The sequence below is a fragment of the Anopheles arabiensis genome, chromosome 3 (assembly GCF_016920715.1).
Source record: "Anopheles arabiensis isolate DONGOLA chromosome 3, AaraD3, whole genome shotgun sequence".
NCBI classification, from domain to species: domain Eukaryota; kingdom Metazoa; phylum Arthropoda; class Insecta; order Diptera; family Culicidae; genus Anopheles; species Anopheles arabiensis.
In genome coordinates, this window is record NC_053518.1 from 84,466,140 (window position 1) to 84,481,888 (window position 15,749).

Below are 15,749 nucleotides of genomic sequence, written 5' to 3' on the forward strand. Positions count from 1 at the left end.
TTTCCAAACTCTCACAAGACACGAATTCTTCTCGACAGTCGAAGAGATCTCACGATCACGGATCGATCGGAAGCGTGAGAGGATCTCGCCAAGATGACAACCGTACGACGATGAGAGACACATCGATTCCGTGTTTTTTTTTTCATATGCATATGAAAAAACGATTTGTTACGATTATTTACGCTTAATCAAAACAATATGTTGATGCTCTTGGCTTCTCATCACCGCACTCCTTCATTGTTGCGTGTGTTACTTGAACATCTCTCAGGATCGTAAAATGGGCATGCTCCAGAGCAAAACCCCCAAAACCACAACACCAAATACCTCCGATTGTAGCCAGTGTTTGCAATTTTTGAAACAATTCTTCAAACGAAATAAACTCCGTATGGAACACATTTGGAACCGATCCAAACTCCGGCAGCGCATTGCAAGCATGTTTATGACCGCGTAGAAGATGTTTGGCTTTACTATTTTGAAGGTTGATTAGATTGAAGGTTATGCACAGGGACAAAGACAACACAGCGAAACAGCCCGACCCGAATACGACGACGAGAGCAGCAGCAGCAGCCGCCGCGTAAATGATTGATCGAGTGGGGGGACGGTAACTGCAAACGAACGAACTGCGGAATAAGATGTTCGAAAGTTGGTAGTATTTGCTTTCAATTGCTTTCTCTTGGTGGTGGGGTGGCAAAGAAGAAAAAATAAAACACCCATCATGTAACTAAAAGAGAAATTGCGCTGAGGATGATAATCGATACAGCACAAAATTGGCGCCCCATATGGTCACCATTCACGCAACCGTTCGTGATTAACGTATTAAGCGCACGTTAACGATTAACGATAGCTCATATCACTGATAAAGCATATGCCATCAACGATTAGGCCTTAGTGAGCGCGTTTTGTCAAAGCGCGATGACGTCAGTTGGACGATTGATGACAATTGTTTCGTGTTTGAAACGGCCAACGAAACAAAACAGGAAATAAAAGGAATAACACAGTCTAACTGGCAATAAATGTTTAATGGACAATATGCACAACCAAACTTTGTATTTTGTGTCATTGTTATGAATCAACCATACATTAATACAGCTGATGATCATTGGAAATAACGGTCATGGCTTTTAGAATTGCTAAATTAATAGTCCGTTAAATTGCTCTTTTGAAATCTATTACGCGTTTTTCCGCGTACCCTGTTGCTGCTAAACTGCGCAATTCGTGCAATAGCCAATAGCTTTGCTCAAGCCATGTAACTACCTCGAGATGTAGTGTTATTGCTGCGAAATATTATTATACCATCACAATTCCCGGGTAACAGCAATTTGCATCTTCCTATCATCGACAAGGCTCTGCACAATACCAAGAAATGAATCCATTTGCTTAGTTGTTTATCCGCTACCATTCCTGCTTTGCGATCTTGCAATCCAATCCAATCCAATGCAACTTCAATCCATTTACTTTTGCCAATAAAAAACATAATTTGCTTTTAAATACAAGGAAAAAAATAATCGAAATTTTACTACTGCAATCAATTGGAGCATGGAGTATTCCAACTCATCTACAAGGAGCGCTATTAGGGGTTCGTTGACAAATGTATCAAACCTTCAGGCGTTTATTCTTGCCCTGGAATTCTCGGATTCTCGACTGGAATCGAAACGAAATCCAAACAGAACGAGACTAATAAATGAATAAATAAGTCTATAGAGTTCAATCAAACCAATAATTGGAGCATTACAGAGTTTTCCAAATCACTAGTAGTATTTTTCACTGCGAGCAAGAAGTTATTCCACATCACTATTATATTTAATTTTTATGATAATAATTTTTAATTTCTTCAGCATGATTTGCATCGCTTCAATGATCTGCTGCCATCGTTTTTCACTGGGATTTGAAGCCGGATCTCATTACCCATTGACACGAGAAGTGTTGAAAATCATACTGAAGAAATTGAATAAAAAATATTATGATGCAAATGAAATATCAAAGTGATGTGAAATAACTTCTTGCACGCGATGAAAAACAATGTTTACATTCGAAAGTGACTTGGAAAACCATGCATATTCATTTGAATCGGTAGATATTTCTGCCTAAATGACTAGCAAAACTGAGACTTTGAACATCGAAAAGCTCGTACCAAAACTTGTAACCTTTTCTACACAATTTGTTTGAAAGGCAGAAAAATTGGATCCAATGCCTGAATAATTGGTTATAAAATGAAATATAATCATAGTAAAGAACTATGTAATTGCAATTTACAGGATTTTCCAAGTCACTTGCGAATGTTAACATTGTTATACACCGCCTTCAAGATGTTTTTCAACAGCTTTCAAATGGTGTATTTGCTTCAAAATTAAATTTCAGTTTTTACACATGATTTTCAACACTTCATAAAATAACTGTCAAACTCAAGAAATTAACAATTATGATGATACCAATGAAATATCAGATTGATGTGAAATAGCATCTTTCTTGTGGCGAATAATAACGTTTACATTTGAAACTAAATTGGAAAACCCTGCAATGCTCGTCATGCGAGATATTGCTCGTTAAAAGAGGAATTTATAGATCATAAAACGCAGCGAATACTCATTAAGAATGGATACTCGTCACATGACACACTGTATCCTACTAAAACACACACACACACTGATGGATTAAAGAGGTAATCTCACTTGGTAACAGTCATATGAATTATTACCTAAGACTGTTACCTTCATTTTTTCGCCATCAAAACGTCTATCTATCTATCATCTAAAACTATTTTAACAACCTACATCCAAACACTCACCTGCCAAACAGAGGATGCCAGAGCGGCGAGGACAGATCCGTCGTATCGTCGAGCCCGTTCGTGGTGCTGCCGACCTCCGCCAGATCGTCCGTATTCAGCAACCGTCTCTGCATGGCGGCCGGATCGAGCAGATGCAGACCGGGCTTCACCTTTAGCTTGGGCTGCTGATGCATACCACCGCCCGCACCACTTCCACCGCCGCCTGACTGCATTAAATGATGCTGCTGCTGTTGCTGCTGGAGGAAGTTGTGCTGCTGCTGTTGCTGTTGCTGCTGCTGCTGCTGCTGCTGTAGGAACATTTGTTGCTGTAGCTGTTCGTGCTGTTGCGCAGTGTACAGATCCATCCCCGGGATGGCCATCAGGTTGGCCAGCTTGCTGGAAGCACTACTGTTCGCACCACCATTGCCCCCGCCGGCATGCTTGTGCAGCTGCTGCTGCTGCTGCTTGTCCGGCTGCAGCAAGTTCATCAGCGATTTGCACGTTACCCTTGGTTTTTGCTCTTCCTGGTGATGATGGTGCATCTGTTGCTGGAGGAGTTGTTGCTGCTGATGCTGCTGTTGTAGCTGAAGCTGATGCTGCTGCTGTTGCTGCTGCTGGTGATGATGATGATGTTGCTGCTGCTGGTGCTGCTGCTGGTGGAGCTGCTCTTTCTGGAGCTTCCGGGCGAGCTGTTGCTGCTGCTCGTGGAACTCTTGGAAGTTGGTGGGAAGATTGAAGAACGAATTGGCCGCCGCCGAGCCGAACATACCGGCCGCACCCATACTGCTTTGGTGCTGAAGCTGCTGCTGCTGCTGATGGTGTTGCTGCTGTTGCAGTTTCGCTTTCTGCAACGCGGTAAGCTGTTGCCGGTGCGAGCTTCCCGAGTGCTGCTGCCGTCCACCGGACGCTGCCGCCGCTGCAGCCGCCTGGTTCATAAGGTTGGCCATATTTTTAAACCCACTCGGACTGAACGATTGCTGCTGCTGCTGCTGCTGGAGCTGTTGCGCATGGTGTTGCTGCTGCTGCAGCAACGCTTGGGCGGATGTTCGCGAGCTAGCACCAGCCGCGCCAGCTGCACCGTACCGACTGCTGCTGCTGCTGTTGCCGCTACCACCACCACTGCCACTTCCGTGCGTCATCGTGGGCGGCGTCATGAACTGAGGTATCGCGAGGGGGTTGATCATACCGGCCGCTGCGGCAGCGGCAGCCGCCGCCGCTGCCGCCTTCTTCTGCTGGCTCTGGAACATGTTGGCGGCGGCCGTTACTGCCGCCACCGAGCGCTGCTGCTCGAGCGTTTTCGGCCCAAGGACGGGTTTGCGGTCGATGTGGGCGGCCGCCGCAGCGGCGGCCGCTGCCGCCGCTGCCTTCTTCTGGGCCGCCGCTTCCTGCTGCTTGCGCTGCTGCAGGTTGGCCGTCGTCATCGCTTCCTGCAGCATGGCCAGCTCGAGCTGCCGCTTGTACTCGAGCGGGCTGGTCGCCGTGGCAGGCGGCAACCCGCAAAAGTCCTGAAACCGCGGGCCCATAAACGGTAGCATGTCGGCCAGCGTGTTTGCGCCGGTGCCGGCGGCGCCCGCCGCTCCACCAACGGCGGCAGCTGCCGCCGCCGCCACCGTGGCGGCGGACGCCGAGGCCGGCAAGTTCATCATCGCCTTCAGCAGGTCCGGCGCGAACTGGCCCATCTGGCCGAGGTAGGGCAGCCAGAGCATCTGGTTGAAGGCGGCCGTCGTTGCCGCGTCAATGTCCCCGGCCAGCCCGGAAGCGAGCAGCGAGCTCATCATCGGGTTCTGTTTCGCCGCCTGCGCCGTCAGCGTTTGCTTCAACGTCTCGAGCGGGCTGGGCGGTGTCGGGGTGGCGGCCGCGGCGTGCGCCTTCTTGCCGACGGCCGCCATCGATGGCACGGGCGTGGTGGGAGGCGGCGTGGCGACCGCTGCTGCTGCTGCTGCCGCCGCCGTCGCATCGAGCGTCGTCTTCGATTTGAGCTTCACCAGCTCTTCCTGCGTCTGCAGGATCGTTTCGAGCTGCTGCAGCGAGATCACCAGTATGTCCGGATCCTGCAGTATGTTGGGAAAGGCGAACGCTTCTGGCAGCCGCAGCTCGGGCCGCGTCGTTAGCAGCAGGGGGATTTCGCGGGCCGGTGACGCCAGCACCGCGTTCAGCCGATCCTTTGGCACGAGCAGCGGGTCCGGCACCTTCCAGGCCGGATTGCCCACGAGCAGGCGGAGCTGGGTGAGTGGGTCCGGATCGTTGCCGGAGGTGAGCATCTCCACCAGGCGGGCCGAGTCGTTGAGATTCGTGTAGGCGGCGGCAGCGGCCGCTGCAGCCGCTGCTGCACTCTGCTGGCTGGAAGGTGTCACTGAGGCGGCTGGGCCGCTACTTCCACCGGCCGCCATCGCGTTGATCAGGGAGGCGGCACTCACGCCCGCACTGGACGTCGTGACAGCCGGCACCGTCTTACCAGCACCACTGTTTGGCCTTTGTTGCTGCTGCTGCTGTTCGGGGTCCGTTTTGATGCGTTTCGCTTTCGGTTCGCTCGTGTCGTCGGCGGCACTGGCACTGCCACCGCCACCGCTGGACGATGAGAGCCGCTTCGCCTCCTCCGAGCAGCTGACCGTCGGGCTGGCCGACTTGCGACACTTGCCCAGATCGAGCGGTTCCTTCTGCTGCACCGTGCCGCCTGTTTTGGAGGTCGTCGTCGTCGCTACCGCCGCGCTTCCGCTTGTACTGGTGGCCACCGTGCTCGTCGTTGTCGCCGAAACGCCCACCCCGTCAGCAGCGGCGGGCCGGCCGCCACCTTTCGCGACGGCCGCCACTGCTGCGGCCGCCTGCGACATCAGCGCCTCGATCACGCTCGACGTCGTCGAGCTGCTGCTCGAGCTGGACGCGGAGATGGATTTCGGCTGCAGGAACAGATCCGGCGACGGCGGCACCGCGGGCAGCCCGCTCGGCTGCGGCGACTGTATCGCATCGGAGCTGTGCGACACGGGCCGGGGCGAGGGCGACAGGCTGCGCTTGCGGCAGCTCAGATCCTTCGGCAGCTCCTCCTGGCACGAGTCGGGCGATATCACGATCGGCGCCTCGGCCGGCAGCTCCTTCGCCGAGGTGCTCACCGAGGACGATGATGCACTGTTACCACCACCACTGTCGCCGGCACTTCGGTCACCATCGGTACCTTCCTTCCCGGCGGCCTTGCTTGCCTCCGCCGCCGCCGCACTTGCAAAGTAGGAACTCGCGTGCTCGCTCGCCTCCGTCAGATCCTTTATCGTGATGGACAGCTCGTCCTCCAGCGTGGTCGTGGAGGAGGACGCCGCCGACGAGGTGGTGGTGGTGGTGGACGCCGTCGTTGTGGCACTTCCGCCACCCCCCATTGCCACCGTGCTGGACTGTTGTTGCTGCTGCTGCTGCGTCATCGCACCGGACGCTGCTACCGTCTGCTCGGGTGCGAACGGGTTCGGCAGCAGATCGTCATCCACGCCGCCATCACTACCACCGCCGCTAGCACTGCCACCCCCAACACCACCACCTACCCCACCGCCGAACAGGTCGCCGGTGAGGCCCTCGATTTCGCCCGCCTCATTGAACGACAAACACTTCGGCGAGGTGCTGAGCGATTCGCCCAGCCGCGAAATGATGTCCGCGACCGGTTCCGGCTCCAGCAGCACGTCGTCCTCGTCGTCATCGTTGTAGTCGTCCGCGATCGTGTAGATCGGGTTGGCGCTGGTCGGCTTGGTCGCGGTGGCGGAGGAGCCGCCCCCGGTCGCCGCCACACCGGTGGCGTCCGCGCGGCGCTGTTGCTCCACCAGCGAGTCGAGCAGTTCGGCGGCCCCGGTCATCGTAGTGTCGCCGCAGCTGGCCGCCGCCGCATGCAGCAGCTCGTCCGCCGCCGACCCGCTGTGTGCCGGTCCTCCCCGCACTGCTGCTCCTCCTGTTGCACCTGCTGCTTCAGCTCCTACCACTCCTCCTCCACTACTACTAGCCGCCTGCAGCTCGTCGATGCCTTCGATCAGGTCGCCAAACTCCGCACTCAGATGATGCAGCTGTTGTTGATGATGATGATGATGGTGCAAATGGTTGTGTTCTTGTTGCTGATGGTGTTGCTGCTGCTGCTGCTGCTGTTGCTCCAGAAGATCCGAGTTCTGCTGCTGCAGCGCGTGCTTCGGATCGTCATCGTCGAGCTCACTATCACTACTGATGGTGATGTGCGGTGGATGATGCACTTCCGCGTTGCTCTCGATGCAAGTCGATTTCGTCTTGCCCGCGTCACTGCCGCCTGCCGCCGCCGCCAGCGTCCCTGAAACGGAAGGGGTAGTGGTGGTAGAGCCCGTCGACGCGGATGTCGTCGTAGTGGTGGTTGTTCTTGCGAGCGTCGTCGTACCTGTAGTACCGTCCGGGCCGATGACGATGGCGTCCATCGTCGTCGTTGTCGTGGTAGTGGCAGCATCGTCGTCGTCGTCGTTACTCCGGGTTCGGGTTCCTTTCGCCGTGTGTCCTTGCGATGCTGGTGTTGGTGTTAGCTGCTTCTCCTGCTGCTGCTGCTGCTGCTGCTGCTCGAGAACGCACACTTCGTCGTCGTCTATCTCGACGACGGTGGTGGAGGAGCGGTCGGGTGGCACCGCTGGTGCATCGGCTGCAGCGGCTGCTGCTGCAGCCGCCGCCACCGCTGCCGCTATCGCAACCGCCAGCGCACTACCACCATCATCGTCCGGGTGGCTGTCGTGCTCGTGCGGTCGTCCTTCCCCAGCATCCTTGGGGCCGGCACCAACACAAGCACCGTGTGCGTCGTCGTCGTCGGGCGGTACCAGCTCGATGATCTCGTCCGAACCTTGCGACGGTCTTGCCGACGAATCGTAGCGAAGCGCATGATGCAGGTGCATACTGTGATGGTGGTGGTGGTGATGGTGGTGATGGTCCACGCCGAAGCTAGACCGACCGCCTTCCACGCCGAGCAGTTGCACATCGTCGTCGTCCTCGTCGTCAACGATGTGTTGGTGCTGCTCCTGATGATGATGATGATGGTGATGATGATTCAGCCCAAGTTCATCCAGTGCACGCAGACCCGCCGCGGCCGTGCCCCCATCGTCGTCGTCGTCCTCGTCGTCCACGCTCAGCACCAGGCTGCCGAGTGGCGGCGGTCCACCGTCGTTGGACGCCTGCGCACCAGCGTCACTGCACCGATGCTGCTGCTGCTGCACCGGGATGACGCTTGTTGGTATCTGTGACTCGATGCTCGTTCGGCGGGCCTTCATCTCCGACGACTTCTTCGCGAGCGCAATCGGCCACTCCCGATCGGCGGTCCGTGCCAGCGCTGCCAGCGTGGACCCATGCACGTCGTCGTCGTCGTCGTCGTGCACTTCGTAGTCATCGAGCGTGGCTACCAACTGGGCACCCTTGCCGCCCGCTCCACAATCGTCCTCGTCGTCGTCCAGCTCGAGCAGCTCCAGCTTGTGGGACAGCTCGGACTGCCGCCGTTTATGGCTATTGCTTGTGTTCTCGACCGTCTCGACTCCTGCTCCGCCGCCATTGCACTTGCTGGTGGCGTCGTGGTGGCTCGGGCTGCCACCAATACTACTACCGAGGGCGTTACTGCTACCGTTACTAGCGTTACTACTATTATTGTTACTACTACTGTTATTATTATTACTATTGCTACCGCTGTCTCCCAGCAACAGCCGCGGGCAGAAGCCGGTTCCACCGTCCTCTTCCTCCGCCTTCACGTCCACCACCATCGCGTCCGTGGTGGTGGTGATGGTGCTGCCGCCATTCGGTACCGCGCTCGGTTCGCTAAAACTACTGATATTGGTGTGGTGACTGGCGGCCACCAGCTCGCTGCGCCGGCTGGCCTGCAGCTTCTCCTGCAGCTCCTGGAGCTGCCGGCGCTGCTGCTCGTGATAGTTCCGGATCAGCTCCGCTATTGTTTCCTCCCGCTCGCGCTCCTCGGCGGCCGCTGCCTCCGCCGCCGCCGCTTCCTCGTCCGCCCGTCGTATCCGCTCGTGGTCGTGGTACACCTCCGCCGGCTGCTCCGCGTTCGGGGAGGTGGCCACCCGCTGCTCCTGCTTCACGCCAACGCTGAACGTCACCTTGCGCTGGCCGGTCGCCACCAGCCGGCCGATCGTGCCGCTGCAGCTCGTACCGCTCGTGCGACTGTCGCGGCCACCGTCCGACGTGCCCTCCGACACATGGCGCCGCTTCTTCTTCTTGCTCTTCTTATGCTTGCGATGGTGGTGGTGATGGTGCCTGCTGTGTCCGGATTTCGCCGCAAGTTTGTACTTTGGTGACGCGGAGACGGAAGCGGACCCGGACACGCTGGACGCCCGTCCGCCGCAGCAGCTGTCGCTCGCTGCCGCATGGTCCTCTTCCTCCTCCTCCTCTTCGTGTTCCTCCCCATCGCTGCGGGGTGGCAGCAGGGAGAACGTGACGGACGTGGTCGGGTCGGTGCGCGGTATCGCCCGCCAGCTGCCCGCCGGCCCAGTCCGCGTCAATCGTATACGGTTGCGCTTGTCGTAGTCCTCGCACCGGACCTCCACGATGCGCGTGTCCTCCTGCTTCACGAACAGAAAGATTGGATTTACCCTAGGAACTGTGGTGGTGGTGGACAGGGTGGAAGTGTTGCCACCGCTTCCGCCGCCCGTCGCCCCAGTGCACGGTACGCTGGGGGAACGCTCGAGGGCACCGACAAGCTGGGCCGCCGATGCGGCCGAACCGGGTCTGCCCGTCTCGCTGCCGTTCGACAGGGCCGACGTGGTGCGGAGCGGTGCCGTTGGCCGCTTCGGCACCGTCAGCGCAGGGATGGCACGTTTTTTCGCCGCTCCCGGCACCGGTCCAGCGGCCGCCGGTTTGTTCGTCTGCTTGGCCGGCTGCTTCGGCTTCGGTTTGGGCCGGACACGCGCATTGAAGAAGATTTCCGGCAGGCAGAGCGTATCGATGATGCGATCGGTGAACTGTCTCCGCCGGTTCGACTTCCGGTGCTCTTTTGGCTCGAGCGGAAGCGGCAGCGGATCGTCCCGGTAGCCGGTCCGTTTGGGGGCCGTATGTTGCTGCGGTGCTCGCGGGGTGGGCGTTTGAACTGGTGTCCCCTCAACGCCCTGCTCCTGCTTCACTACAACCGGCGCCGCTGTTGCCGCTTCCGGTTCGCTTCCCGTCTCCAGCTTGATGTTGGACGGACTGTGGGCCGCAGTTTCATCCGACGACGGCAGGGCTGTCGCATCGTGCGGTGGCTCGCACCCATCACCGCCGCCACCGGGCGACATCCGGCGGCGCAGTATTAGCTTCGTGTCCTTCGACTCGCTGCACTCCCCTGCAACAACCACGTGCGCAACATAGTGCCGTCCCTGTTGCTGCTGCTGCTGCTGTTGTTCCGCGTGACGTTGCACCGGTGTCGCACCGTCCGGCGTTGTGTCGGCCGGCCGCTCGCCCCACCCGCCCGAGCCGGTGGTCGTATCGAGCGAAGGCGTTTCGAACCCGGAGTCACGGTCCGCGTTCGATTCCGCACCCAGCCCGACGGCCAGCTCACAGTGGAACGGTTCCTCTGCCGCCGCCGCACACCCATCGCCATCCCCGCCGGTGGGTGTTGTCGCCTCCGTCGTCGTCGTCGTCGTCGTGTTGACTATGTTGTTGTTGTGATTGATGCACTTCTCGCCGGGCGATTTGGGTCGCCCGCCACCGACAAGCGGTATGAGATCAGGAAGGGCGCCGGCCCCCGTACCGCCATTGCTGATGAGGGTGCCCCCCGGGGGCGAACCAGCGGCCTCCGGGTGTTGTTGTGGTGGTGGGGGGGCTGCTGGCGACCCGCAACCGTCGGATGTGCCGCCGTTGAATCCGAGCGATCGCCATTGCGGTGCACTAACCTCGGCACTCATAGCCGCGACCGGTGACCATTGCCCGTGTTTCCCGCGATACTAAGCTTCCTCCACATGGGTCAGAAAGAGAAGGGGGGGGGGGATTGAGAGGGTGAAGGACACAACAGGAAGTGAGAGGAAGGATGCACAATGAGCACAACAGTAAAGCAACAACAACAACAATAAAACGCACTATTGCTTCTCTCTCTCTCTCTCACACACACACTCCCACAGAGAGGGAACACACACAAACACTCTTTGGCGCGCCTACGCACACTGCGATGACGGTTCTGCTGCTGCTGCTGCTGCTGCACACGCACACACCCTTAGCGGCCGTAGCGCACGCACACACGCAGTGAGGGATGTTTGCAGAATCAGCGAGAGCATCGCAATTCAATTTTCGTTTTCGCTTAACTTTACCAGCATACTTCCATGCACAATTTCACTTCACTCTTGACTTTTGCTGGGCACTTTGCTGGATTTGGATTTTCGCACACATTCACATTTTTAATAGCCCTTTTTTAGATTATTCTTTTACGCTCACTGAGCTTTCCGAGTCGAGCTACACACACACAGCGGGCCACTGGCCACTCCTCCTGGCCTGAGGAGTGTGTATGTGTGGTTTTTTTTTGTGTATTGTTGCACAAACTTTTCTTTCCTTCCGAAATTCCGGACTTTTCCTTCTTTACACACACGACGCACAGAAAACACAACCCCAAACACAGGCAACACACAAAAATTGCTCCGTACAGAGAGAGCACACACCACACACAATCACAAACAAAAAAAAACAAATTCCCAAGAAAAGCTCAGGATTTTTAATCACTCTTTTGCTTCCCGCTTCCGCTGCTGCTGTGCTGGTTGCTGCTTCTCGCTCTTTTTCGCTGCGCTCGCAGCGCTCACAGTGACGGCACTTTTCACGAAATCGATCGACCCTCCCCCCGCTTTTCTTGTCTTGCTGCTTACTTCGCTCCTTAGATTGTTGGCCTTTTGCTCGGTTCGTAGCAACACGGCACACCGAAAAACACGCAATCGCAATCTTCAGGTAAAAGCGGTCACACTTTGGCACATCCGCCACAGACACTTGACGGCACGGCAAATTTTCAGACCGTACGTACGATGTTTTGATTTTTCACCTCTACACGACGAAAGCGAATTCCGTCCCTACAGACAAAGAGAGCAAAATTTACAGGCGAGGGGCATGTAGAAACAGGGGGAAGGGGTTCGGTCGAAGTTGTATTGTCCGCCATAGTCGAGCCGCAGTGATTTTTTTCCGAATTGAGAGTGAGTGCGGGCAGCGCTCTCTCGCATGCCTTCAAATTACACGGGGCGCTCTCGCGATACAAAACAGCTGATCAGCTGATACCCCCTCCCTCCCGTTTCTTTCCTCTCGCGCTGCGCTGGATGCGCGGATCAGCTGTTCTTGCTATCTCCCGTTTCTTTCGGTTTGCGCTGCGCTGTTGCCGCACTTGCGCGCTGCGCTGAACACCCCCTCCCGCGCGTTCTTTTCGGTTTGCGCTGCGCTGTTGCAGCACTTTGCGCGTAGCGCTGGACACCCCCTCCCCTCGTTTCTTTCGTTGCGCGTTGTGCGCTGTGCGCTTTCGTTCACTTTGATTTGCAGCGCAATAAAATCGCATGCATCGAAATAAAACTTAAACACATCAAGCTCGGTTGATATTTTAACACTTTATTGAAACTTAAGGCACAGTTCCACACATCGCTAACCACAATCTTGCCACAAAACCACACACATTTTTTATTATAAATAATTAAAAAAATCGTCACTTCAAGCCAACTTACTGCCTGTATGTTGTTCATGTTGAATACTGTAAAAAAAGCATTGAAATAAAGCAGCATAATTTACATATTCATGTTGTATTATGAAAGATTAACGCTGCTTTATTTCAATGCGCACAACACTTCAACATTTGAAAATACGACCGAGGCCGTAATAATGTGAATTGAAATAAATAACACTTCAACACTTTACTTCAAATTACATCGAGCGCCCGGGACTTAGACTAAAACGCGCGCGGCCTCACACTGCGAAGGCTTGAACTGTACTGACGATTTTGTGTGGTAGCAAGAAAGGGAACGCACGAGGAACACTCGCTACACTAGTGCGAGCGAGACACCGACACCAGCAAGCCACTGCGAGAAAACCAAACTGAGCGCGCTGGCTGAAAGTGAACGCACACATTCACACATGTGTGATTGTGTGAGTGCGAAAACTGTGTAGAAAGCAAAACACGCTCTCGCCGCCGCGTAATTCCGCGTATTTCCAACCGTCTCCCCCTGCTTCTACATGCCCCTCGCCTGAAAGACGCATACTTTTACATTCTCATTGCTAGTAGGGGTGTCACTTGAACACCACACAAATCATTGAAAATGCCTCCTTGCGTGAGAGGGAGAGCGAGAGCAAACGAGAGCGAGCTGTCAAAATCGTGTATTTCGATTTTTTTCTTCTCACTGCTCACTACACACAACACACACACATACACTGCTGTACACGCGCGATCACACCAATACACTGGCGCGCGGTATGCAGGGCTTCTCTCGCTGCTTTTTTCCACTCTCTCTCTCTGCTCAGCCGAAATCTCTCACTCGCTCTCACGGCTCCTCGCGGCGCTCGCACCGTGCATCCGGCAGCAGTGGCAACGCGCGTGGAAGAATATTGGGGGCTCTGTGACAACAGCAGCACGCACGAGAATGGTGCAAGGGCTTGATTGGATTGATTTTGAACGTCGCGGAATGTGATGGCAATCATAGAAGGAAAAAAACCAATGCCACACGCACTACACACCCTTTAAATTCACACACACACACACTCGCGCGCTATGACGGCGATGGTAATCAATCACTTCACAAACCACCGCTGCCATTCACCCGACTACAGCTGGATGCTTCTTAACTGCACTTTCAGTACGCACACTTTTGAACGTGTTTTCTTGGAAGAATATCTTTGCTTTTGAAAGTAACCTAGAATTTAAAAAAAGTATGGAATGGAATAAGCGACATATTAAAACACCCCTTATACTGTACTGAACTGGAGCCAAAACTCGTGCCCCGGACGCACCGGAAACCGAATCGTGCTGTGCAGCGGCCGAACACCCTCGCCTGGCAGCCCCCTCTAGTTGTCGGTTCGGCAATTCCGGCACTAATGGCTGGCCTGGGGTCATTAAAACGGGAACCACAGGCAGTATGAATTATTGCCTCATTAGAACGCGCCCCCGGTAGTGGACAATGGGGGCGCGTGAAGCGCGAGAACGAAGCAGGCACACGAAACATAATTCATACCGGCGTATTCATAAAGTTTTTTATGTGCTTTTAAAAGGACGGCCATTTTGGCGACCAATGCCTTTTTTTATCACATGCGTGGGGTGGTGCTGGGTAAAATAGGCGTACAATTAGCACTGTTTTCATTAATGATAAAGTAGGAAAATTAAAGTGGAATATGATGATTCACTGGTGTTAAACTTTGTTTTGACATAGATGTCAAAACATGCTGATTCTACAATCTTGATAACCAGAATAAGCTATAATGTACTACACTTCACTATCAGCCACGATTGCTTAGTATTTGCTACTAGAACGCACTTTATTTTTCACTGTGCCAGGTGGTCACAAATCGTGTCACAGAAAAAAAGAAACAACAACAACAACAACAATGTACTACCGTAGTACAAACGTATTGCCATGAAAACGGTGTGCACTAATCATTGATTACTACTACCCGCACGCTTGACACACAAATACTTTTATCTCACTCATATTACGCTACTTTTTTCTTCTCCCTCTCTCTCTCGTCTCACCATGACAGTAGTGTAGGTACACCCGTAGTAGGCTTGTTTAGATGTGTGAGTGTTGTTTCTTTTCTGTTGTTTTGCTTTTTTCACTCTCTTCTTTAGCCACCGTATTCGCTCTTCGCTCCTCTATTGCTGCTGTGCGCACACTCTCTCTCGTTCCTATTGGTTTTGCGTGCACACTCACACACAGGCACACGTGCGCTCGCGCGCTCGTTAATTCGCTCGTATGCTCCATCGAATGCACTATCGTAGAAATCGTTCTACATCACCAAACAAATCGTTAGCCCCGACACCATATTACCCGTTTTAGTAAAACGGGGCCACTGCAATATTCCAGCATCAGGATGAATGAATTGGTGTTTTCATTCTTTAATTAACTCCTGTTTAATCACCCGAATGCAGTTTTCACATAAAAAATCACATACGGGCTTCTCGTTTTCTTCAACAATTTTTCACAAATATTTAATACACAATTTTATACATCATATTTTAATGAACTTTCAATTCACCTCTATTCTTACTTTAATTTTTACCACCGTTCTTATCGTAACCGTATTGTTGTTTTGCTCACATACGAAAACGCACACACGCGCACTTTGTCGTCTTCTTTTCTTTTCTTCTTCTTCTTTCCGTCGCTTCCTATGTGTTGTGCAGCTCACCTTCCGTCAGGTTGCTGCGATGCGACCACGCGGGATTTCAAATTTGAAATGTTGTGGTTGGTTTTTCTGTGAACAGCGCAGGGGGTTCACGTTTTCCGCCTCGCTCACGAATTGCAGGGTTCATGTGCGGTGGGTTGTGTCGTAGTTGACGAGCCGGTGAAAATGGTTCGCCGCTTTGATTTGGGAGAGGGTGAGAAAATTGTAAACGGTGCAGGATTGTGTTGATAATAGCATATAATTCATGTGAGGGGATTGTTATCAATGTGAATGCTAAAATGTTCTACATGACGAAAAGTGTAAAGAAAATATAAATTAATTCCAATCAAATAAATTACAGCACACTTTCCAAACCATTTAATCAAGAGAGACCACCCCTGCATTTGAGAGCGAATCGTATTCTCTCACGATGCTAAAAGAGATGCAGCTCACCTCGAAAGTGATGTGAGAGAGTAGGATAGCCATACCTTTATCTCGTCTATAGCGGCACAATAAGTATGTGTATGTGTAGCAAACGTACGAACAAATCTGCATCGCACGCACATTTTTGTGGTAGGATAATGTGTTAGTGAGAGAGACAGAGAGATCAACTACGATCGGGAGAGAGATAGAGAGGATTTTTTTCCAGTGTATTCTCGCAATTGCACCAAGTTCCAGTGAAACCAAAATTAAAATTGCGTGTCTTATGTTC

General features: G+C 53.7%; 1 protein-coding gene across 9 annotated transcripts in view; it reads right to left on the reverse strand.

Annotated features, from left to right (window-relative positions):
* The window catches only part of LOC120904532, a 39,882-nt gene extending 24,780 nt beyond the window's left edge, over positions 1-15,102 (reverse strand). The window contains exons 1-4 of one of the 9 annotated variants that reach the window (XM_040314617.1): positions 14,924-15,094; positions 13,400-13,575; positions 7,137-11,760; positions 2,786-7,052 (exon numbers count right to left, since the gene is read on the reverse strand). In XM_040314617.1, the coding sequence (XP_040170551.1) occupies positions 2,786-7,052; positions 7,137-10,617 (7,748 nt within the window). In that variant the 5' untranslated portion in view covers positions 10,618-11,760; positions 13,400-13,575; positions 14,924-15,094. Of the gene's footprint in view, positions 1-2,785; positions 11,761-13,399; positions 13,576-14,911 lie in introns of all 9 variants that reach the window. The other 8 variants (XM_040314615.1, XM_040314614.1, XM_040314612.1 and 5 more) reach the window with 8 other exon arrangements.
* Between the last annotated feature and the right edge of the window lie 647 nt (positions 15,103-15,749).